The sequence below is a fragment of the Poecilia reticulata genome, unplaced genomic scaffold, assembly GCF_000633615.1.
Source record: "Poecilia reticulata strain Guanapo unplaced genomic scaffold, Guppy_female_1.0+MT scaffold_499, whole genome shotgun sequence".
Lineage (NCBI taxonomy): Eukaryota > Metazoa > Chordata > Actinopteri > Cyprinodontiformes > Poeciliidae > Poecilia > Poecilia reticulata.
In genome coordinates this window covers 1-9385 of record NW_007615258.1, presented here as the reverse complement: position 1 = coordinate 9385, position 9385 = coordinate 1, and the positions used below count along the sequence as shown (strand labels likewise).

Below are 9385 nucleotides of genomic sequence, written 5' to 3'. Positions count from 1 at the left end.
TTGAAAACACTGATGATGACAATCCTACTCTCTCAAGACTCAAAGATCCTTCAGGAGCCTTTTTTGATGTCTTGTGCAGCACCTCTCTTCCTCCACATGTCCTTCATTCTTTCCTATGCTGTGTCCTCTCCACTTTCTCTCTTTTTATTAATTTCTTTCGTCTTGTATTCGGTCCACTTAAAATGAATGTGAGGGGCAGAGAACCTTTTAAAGCTAAGTCTGGGACTTACTGGGACACAATGTCATCCCCTGTACAGACGAGAAAACACCAATCATTCCAGCACTTACTCTGGCCCCTTGTAAAAGTACTTGAAACCCTTTTTAAAACCTTTGTAGACCTTGATAAAAGAAACCAACCCTTGCCTTGTTATCCCCAGTTACATGTTCTGATTGCCTTGCAAAGACATTTAAATGAATGGATGTTTTTCTCCTCATCTTAGGGACAAGTTGATGGTTGCGTGTTGCTGCAAGAAACAGCCCCTGAGGACGGTGAGTTTTATGTTGTTGCAGAAGGCTCCAGTATTACTCACGTGACCACCGCAAAAAGAGGCAGCGACGAGCGGAGTCTTTGTTTCACCGTTCCAGGTGATTACTTAAAACATCATTGGGTGACACTCGTTGTCTCTTTGGCTGCCGTTTTTGTAACATGTTGTTTTGTTTTTCATCCACAGGTCACGATCGCATGGAAGTTGTCTCCGTCACAGCCTACATCTCCACGAACAATGGAGTTTATCCTTATGGGTGTACAGCTTTCCTTCAATACTTTAGGGATACTGCTCAGGATGCAGCAGAGTACCTTAGGGGGGACAGGGACCAGCTTGCCCCTCAGAGCTATCGGGAAGTCTTGAGGAGGTTTCCTCTGTTGGCGCAGGCAGCTGACCAGGAGATCTGTGGACTGTTAGAGTTCAGAGAAATGGAGACCCAGCTCAGAGGAAGTTCAGGGGATAATGTTGACCTGAAGCATCTGGATGAGAAGATCACTCTGGCCCTGGCTAACATGGAATACCCTCAGCAGTGGAAAAACTCTGACAGGGAGCAAGGAGAAGGTAATGTAACAGGATGGCAGGCGTGCATATCACGCGCTGGGGTCATACAGGCGAGTTTACAGACACTCCGGTAGCTTCATCCTGGCTGTTGATGCTTTTTGACATCTCTGATAACCCAGACGAGTTTGAGTGTGGAAAAGAATAGTTACTGTAGAATGATGTTTCACTATTTTTAAGCTAAAGTATAATATTAGAGTTCAAATTTTAAATTGTCTCCAGTGTTTTATCTCAACAGCTAGTGTTGTTAGCATGGCTAACATTACTGAAAGAGCGGTCCTTATGCTTATTCCTTGGAGAATGTATATCTTCAGCTTGACTGCAAGATTCTGAAAAGGCTGCTAACATTTACAAAAAGTTTCAAAGAATAAAACAGAAAATTATTAGCTGTTATGTGCTCAAAATTATTAGAGTTAACATTTTAACTCTAATAATGCACAAGTAACTATTCCAGATAAATGGATGTATGGACTATGAATTATACTTTGGAGTATTTTTAGATGCTAGCAACACTCTAACTCTTCTAAATTGCGACCTAACTCTTTTTATACAAATCAGAAATCACCGCCGGGAAGAAAAAACTCTACAGGCAGACATCAGCCGACAAACTGAAATGTAGGACACAAAGAGCCCTTGTGTAGCAGAGTGTAAATATGGCCATAATTTGTTTAGAGAAAGCAAATGTCCATGCAAAACACACACAAGGTGCAGATGCAAAGTAGCTGTTGCCCCCAGCCCATCCCCCACACGGGTGGCCTCTCAGTCTGTTGTTTGCAGAAACAAAACTTTGACAATAACTTTCTTGTTGTTTGACCTTTTCATGAAGTCGTTGGGCAGTGTTGTCTCGCCACAGTTTGAACAAAACTGGGTCACAATTAACCGCTCTATTTTAGAGCCCATGGGGAAATTCTTATTTTTGCAACTGTATTGATAATGGATTAACTTGTTTTTTCTTTTTTTTTTTCACATTTCTGCACAATAAAAATTCCAAAGACCCCTATGCTGTTAATCCTTTTGAAAATTCTCTCTGAGATCACAATTAAAAATAGAAAATAAAAAAAATACACCAAGAATCTGTTGCACTTTACCGACGCAGAGTATCAGCCGAGAGAGAGCAGGTTGAAGTGTTTCTGCTGAGTCGAGGGGCCAATGTTTACAGTCCCCCATACTCCACTGAGCAGCAGCCTTTAGGACACATACTGCAGGTGTGTGTTCAGTGAAACATCCAATTTTTCTGGGTCGTAATATTGCTGATTTACTGTTTGGAACTGACATAATTACGAGTTATTCATTCCTCATTTTTGCACGTGTTATTACTACAGATTCCACACATGCATATCGAATCATGTGTACAACTTGGTGAGTTGCACGTAATCGCTAGCAAAGATCATTTTGTGCCTTTACAACACAAACTAAGTCAATGTATTTCAAATGGATTTATGCATTACAGTGATCCCTCACTATAACGTGGTTCACCTTTCATGGTCTCGCTGCTTCGCCGATTTTTTTGTGCTGTTTTTTTCACAGTGCATTGTGTTCTGCGTCCTGATTGGCTAAACAGTCTCCGAGCTCCTTCTCTACCTGTATACCAATAACATTACGGTATTTAAATATAAGTAATGCAGGTTGGCCATTCAGGAGATGAAAGCTGAAAACTTTGAAAGCCAGCTGGAAAAAACTGGCCAGAATCAGCGCAAAACCTGACCGGAGGCTCGCTTGACGAGATCCATGGCTCTGCCGTAGATACAGCTGTGAATCTCTCGGGTTGGAGGAGACGCTTTAATGTCATGACATTAAGGCCCGATTGATGAACACGCACATCCGCTGTCCTGAAAACAAGTTTTGTTCTTTGGTTTCAATGTAGAGTATTTAATTATTCTGTTTAATAATTGTAAAAAATAAAGGTAACTCTACTTCGCGGATTTCACTTATCATGGGTTATTTTCAGAACGCAACCCCCGCAAAAAATGAGGGATCACTGTACACTTAAATACAAATAAGTGCACAATTTTCAAGTGAAAGGAAAACCGTTCTTTTTTTTTTAAATTTAGTGTATATAAAATCTTTTCTGTTTACAATTATGCGCTACTCTGTGTTGATCTATCACATAAATCTCAGTCTCAGGTTGTAAATGATAACCATTAATAAATAAAAGAATTTAAATAAAAGTTCAATAAAGAAAAAAGATCTGTGGATGTTTGCAAAGTGACAAAATGAGAACATTTGTAAGGCTTCCTATTGCTGAGATGAACAATGAAACTGTTGATGTACAAAAAATTCTAACTTTAGCTTAAATTTTTAACATTTGAATTCCTGTTTTGTCTGTTCTCTGCAGGTCATGAACATCATCACAAAGAAGCCCTCCTCCGCCTTGCTGTCCGCTTGCATTTGGTCCACCTCACTTGCTTCCTAATTCACCAAACTGCAGGCCAAACATTGCCGAGCTTACCCAACGAGGAAGGGGAAACTCCACTCCAGCTGGCTCAGGGGGACAGATTTAATTCCACCTTCAGGGACCTGGCAGTGTAATACTATGATTACTATGAAATGTACTAATTTGTGGGACAATTATTGCAAGCACATTTTCCTCATTGGAGAAATACACAATGCTGAAGTAAATATTCTTATTTTGCAAATCTCAGTTATATCCAGTTGAAGAAAGCCTGACTTTCTTAGTTACTTACGTCTGCACTTAGATAATAAGCAACACCTGAAAGGCTTCTCAAGCTGCAAAACAAGTACTGCTGTATGTAGACTGTGAAACCTCCCAATGCAACGAGGCAGCGCTTCTCCCCAGGGTTGTAAGATCCCCACTGGAGGCTTTTTGGGGCAGGCAGAGTGTAAACAGAACTTAGAAAAAAACACATAAACTACATTTGTCAAGAACCAGCTGACCCTAGGAGATTTGAGCTGGAAAGTTAACTGCAGAAGAAGTAGAAAAAAATGTTACATATATTTGGTCCTACTTGTAGAGTTGTGGCTGTTTTGAGAGGCTGAATGTATTCTGCAGTATTTATTCTGCTGACAAAGCTACTGTACAGTTAGAAAGATTTTAACTGGAGATAAATATGTTGTGAAACACTAATTGTGCATTTCTATTGCTAAGAAATATAATTTAATAGTGATTAGCAAGAGCAAGTTAGATATTGCTTGCAACTACTTGGCACAACCCTACTTCCTGTTAACATCCACACAGAGTGTTTTACTCAGTACTCTTGTTTGTTTGCTTTTTTTCTTTCCCTTCATCAGTCCCTCTGAGGCTCCCGTAGGCCCTCCTCCGGGTGTTTTCTGTCTGTGGGCTGACAGCTCCTGCATGTTGAGGTTTTGTCCAGGAACAGAGTCTGTTTTCCTCACTCTGCGACAGGCTCCCGTTGGCTGCCCCCAGGACGCCATTATGGTTCTCAGAGAAAAACTGGAAGACCACAGAATCTGCAGACAGGTGGGGTGAAACCACAGGGAACACTATTAGTTTGATTCATTATTCTAACCTTGTTTGTTTTTTTTTTTCTGCCCATGGATATGTTTCATGGTTTGGTTGCCATGGAGATACAGCAACATGAACACATTGCCTTCTCACTAAGTATTTACATTCATTGAGTATTTCCACATTTTGTAACATTCCCACTACGACCCTAAGCGTATTTTCTTGGGATGTTTTTAAGTGATCACAGTGGAAAGGAATGGGATCTTCAAATATAATTTGACAATTGTGGTATTCCGTTTACTCTCACACACGTCAATGAAATCCACAACAACTTAATGCATTTAGAAGTCAACAACTGCTAACCTACCATGAGCTACCAACTTCAACAGGAGAGCAATTACTTTGACATGCTTGTAGTTCACATACAAAACAAAGAAAAGCTTAAAAGCAAAAGCATTTAGCGTAATATTTATGGTAGTTTTACAACACGAATATTTGTTTCTGTTCAAGATCAACGGTCTGAGAAGGAAACACAAGAAGTGCCACAAAAATGAAGCTCATCTGGATGATCAAAGTAAGTGTTTTGTTTTTCCTTTTTGGTGTTACGCGGTGAATAAGTCATACAGTAGCTACTTAGCTGCACATAAAATGAAGGCGTTGTAGCTTTGCATTGATTGAATTGCGGCTTATTTAAAATAAAAATGCCTTTCAAGACAAAAATTTGATGTGTGTGGTGCTATGAATGCTGTCATGCAGTTACCTAAAAATAAAAAAGTAAGAAATAGATTTTTATCACATTGGTGCTAAAAAATATTGTGAAAAGTTGCACTTCATTTAATCATATTTTCAAATTTACCGATGGAAAACAGTAAAAGTCCAATTTCAATGTATTTTTCTAACACTGACTGAAATTTATTGTGACAGCGATAAATAAAAATTCTTATCATGACAAGAGACAATAAATGATAAATGATACAATAAATGCCCTCACCCTCTGGGGTATGCTGTCTTGTTTTCACATCTTGTATTTAACTGAAGTTTGAATTCAGGTCAACTCACAGATGAGACTTGAAATAAAAGCAAGGTTCTGAAAATATTTGTAAAAGAGAGAAACATGGAAATTGGAAAAAATCCAAGATTTACTCAGCTGTAATTCTTACATTCCTGACCCACTGGAGTCTAACGTGTGTCTGAATGGATATAGCATCTAACAGTATAACTCTAGACTCACACTCATTCTGGCGTTTATTCATTTTTAAAGCGGTTTATCAGCGTCACTCTCCTACGTTTTAAGCTTCTGTGATTTGTGTACGTTCGCTTTCCCATTGTAACTCCGTGCAGACCCTGGGAGACGGTACTGTCGCGCCGATTAAATGAGCATTTGACTTGTTCCAACGTAATAATCAGAGGACTCTAGATTAGTGCCAATAATTATCATCTTAAGAGCTTGTGTTTCCCACTGTCCTGTTCAGACGGCTGGCGATGGGAAGAACCATGCAGGCTTCACCGCAGAGCTGTAGGAAACAAACCACCGCAGATTCATTTGTGCAAACACCGGGATCGTCGAACATCCATCACTTGCAGCCTGCAGAAACTAGAAAAAAAAAAACTTTTAACAAACGCCATAAAAGGAGACGTCCCTGTGCAGCGTAAAGACAGAAAACGAGTCGATTGTTTCTGTGTTGTCCAAACTCCACCTCCTTTTTTGTGTGACATGCTCAGGCTGGTTTGGAAACCCACGTAGAGAAAGATGTTGATCAGTTCTTTCTTTTTTTTTTTTTTTCCTTTTTTATATCTGTCAGTGGCTAGATCTCCCCATGTAACTTGGAGCCACTCTTTCTGGTTACCATAGAGATGGCAGATAGTGGTATCGACTCATGAAGGCAGGCAGGAAGTGTACTTCAGTATTGACCTTAACCCTGTCCCGACTTCTGCAGCAGTTCATTAATTCTCTTGAAATAACAACTTCTCAGCAGGGAGTGTGTGTTCTTTCTCAGGACTGGCCGCAGCGGACGGACAAAACATCCCATTTGTTTCTTTTGGATTTGTGGACTGAAGAGTTAGGAGAGAGCCTGATCCCGTTCTTTCTACACGACTCGCTTTGTTTAATTTTAAGTGGAGGTGTTTTATTCAGCACCTTTTGTTTAATGCTTTCTTTTTTGGCACAGGTGGGACCAAGGAGCTTCAAGTAGATGGGAAAGAGATGGTGGACAACGTGAGTATTCTTACAAAAACAAATGTCTCAACATTTTGCTTTTCTAGTGCCTTGCAAGAGCTTTTTTTTCTCACAACTGTTCCTTATTACAATAATTACGCTTAAATCATTCATGGTTTTGAAAGTTTTTACAAATGCAAGTCAGAAAAGTTGTCCATTCTTCAGTGCAAGATTGCTGAAAGCCAGTTACGTCTTCTGAAAGCATCAGTGAATGTCAGGCTTCATTCTTGCCAATGATTCTTGCTTGGATTTAGGTGTGGACTTTGACTAGGTCATTCTGAAACTGCAATATGCTATTCTCTAAATGATTTGTTTGCAACCTTCCTAAGTGGGCTAAAAATGATAAAGAACCAACTGATGTTTTAAATACTGTTACAATAATAAATGCAGTTCTCAGAGGTTTTAAAAAAATTTCGATGCAGTAATTGAATTAAACTCCCCACAACAGAACTAAATGCACCAGCATTATTCTTTTTCTATCTTTTTTGTATTTCGTCTAGAATTTATAAATATTCTTTGCATCATTTTCCACAGAAGAAATTGTATGCTTTTTTTGGGCAAAAGTTTTATGTTTTTCTTTACTTAAAATTCCAAAATTGAAGTAAAATGTTTCTTTTAGAAAAGGTAGATATTTATTTTAAAAAGTTAGCTGTCTTTTCCCAAGGTCATGTAGCCTTAGCGGCTCCAAGCTGGGTTTATTCGGCTGAACTGTGTCAAAACTAGCCCTAACTCAATAATCATATATACATCGCCATAGAAACGTGATTAGTATCAATAGATAATACGTCTGATGGAGTGAACTCCACCCAGAACCACACAGCATTCTGGAGGAAATAGGCTGAGGAAAGGCTTTAGCTGCTCAACCTCTAATGATGTTGGTGGTATCAACTCGCTCACTCTTTTGGTTACCTAGCAACAACCTGTTCAGTGTGTTGCACAGCAACAGTTTCAGGTTTTGCTAGCATTCCTCATAACTGCTTATAATTAAACAGCAACAGAGTTTTTCAGCGTTGTCTGACGATGCGTTTAGGGGCTTGGGTGATGTTGGCTTCCCCGCATCACTTAAAGTTTTGGACGTTGGCCACCAAAGTGTCAGAGTAGATCAGGGTGAATATGAACATGGTACCACAATGTTTATTTGTAGAAAGTTTTAGAAAATCCTGAACTATTATGCAACACTTTGTTTTGGTTTGTACGCTGACGTTTGAGGTAGTAATGTAGCAAAATATATTTAAAAAAAAGGCACATACTTTCCCTGGACAGTGTTTAATTTTTTTCATCTCTTCTGTGTGCCTTTGTGTTCCTTCCTTTTTTAAGGTTTTTGAAGATTTGAGGACGTTGTTTTTAATCGACACCGATAGCGAAGAGGAAAACTCGTCGTCGCTTCCTGGTAATTCTTCCCCCTTCTACTCCTGATTTAGATGTATTCATCCCACTCCCTGAGCTTCTTCCATTTTACCACAACAACCTAATATTCCCGTCTCTGTCTGAAATGACAAACAGCTAAGCCCTAAAAGAACACAACAACATTTTTGTGGCTGCAGAGAACAGCGGGGGTGTAGGAACAGTACACCGTCACCGGCTGGAATCCTTTTTTTATTTTAGGACTGGCGCGATGTGCAACCGGGCTTCTGTTTTGAATCACATCACTGGAAATCAATACAGCTACTGTTTTGCAGCCGCAGAGAGGGATGCGCTCCTGCCTGACTTGCAGTGGTTGGTGGATCTAGAAGCCTGTTCTGGTCGTGTCCAGCCTGCTCGGACTCCACAACGAGTCGTTTTCCAGAGTCCAGGAATCTGCCCCATCACCGGGACAAAGATGGGAATGGGGTCAGACTTGTCCCACTCAGAATCAGTCTGACCTGGGTGTCTCGTCCTCTCTTCCCTCTCTGTGCTCCCCCCAGAGTTGTCACCCTGCCATCCCTCCCCCCCAGCTTCCCCGATTAGATGGAAGAGCTGTCAGCACTAAGGAACGAGAGTTGGAATGTTAATAAGCTAAAATGCTTAAAAAGCCTCAGAGTTTAACAACATGCTTACTTTAGGATAATGTTTTTTCTTTTTTCTTTTTAGTTAAAATCCCTTTGTGTCCTGTCATCCAAATGCTTTAGTTGTTATTGCATCTATGCGAGGTAGCCAGAGTTGTTGTTTCTTTCCAAATCTGCTAGGATGATCATAATAGTTCCTCCGGTTTCGCCGACATAACTCAGTGCCTGTCAGTTATTGTTGGAGCGAAGCGCCGTGACGTTCCGTCTACCGGCAGAGACCAATCTGTCACCAGCCCTCGGGTCGGACGGAGGGAAGATTTTCATATCTCTGCTTGTGGTTGTATTTAAATACAAAAGCAGGAGGATGAAGACATAGTGCTTTCCAAACCTTCCTCACGTTTTCTCATTCTGCAAGCGAAAGACGTTGCATGCTTGTTGGGATGTTACGTGAAAGATTCAGGATTCTGAAGTTTTTATTTTTGTGTTCAGGGAAACGGCACGCTGTGTAAGAAACACACAGAGCCTGTGATCTTGGCAGATCACAGCCTCTGATGTACATCATTTCAACAGTTTTCTCAAAAGCCACACAAAATCACTCATGTCTAAGTTTTTTTCTTCATTAAAACAGCAGCTCTAGTTGTCATCCATCCATCCATCCATTTTCTTCCGCTTATCCGGGGTCGGGTCGCGGGGGCAGCAGCTTCAGAAGGGAGGCCCA

At 40.4% G+C, this 9385-nt stretch overlaps 1 protein-coding gene across 1 annotated transcript; it reads left to right on the top strand.

Annotated features, from left to right (window-relative positions):
* The first annotated feature begins 443 nt into the window (after nt 1-443).
* Nucleotides 444-9195, top strand: LOC103461040 (rho guanine nucleotide exchange factor 28-like). Its single transcript, XM_008403357.2, has 7 exons — nt 444-585; nt 672-1046; nt 3379-3568; nt 4293-4482; nt 4978-5041; nt 6636-6682; nt 8000-9195. The coding sequence occupies exons 2-7, from the start codon at nt 683-685 to the stop codon at nt 8096-8098; spliced, it is 954 nt and encodes a 317-aa protein (XP_008401579.1). The 5' UTR covers nt 444-585; nt 672-682; the 3' UTR covers nt 8099-9195.
* The last annotated feature ends 190 nt before the right edge of the window (nt 9196-9385 follow it).

Excerpts from the sequence above, each read along its gene's own strand:
- LOC103461040 (XM_008403357.2), top strand. The coding sequence starts at position 683 with ATGGAAGTTGTCTCCGTCACAGCCTACATCTCCACGAACAATGGAGTT. Across the intron at positions 4,483-4,977 it reads ACCACAGAATCTGCAGACAG|ATCAACGGTCTGAGAAGGAA; the intron begins GTGGGGTGAAAC and ends TTTCTGTTCAAG. Across the intron at positions 5,042-6,635 it reads AGCTCATCTGGATGATCAAA|GTGGGACCAAGGAGCTTCAA; the intron begins GTAAGTGTTTTG and ends TTTTTGGCACAG.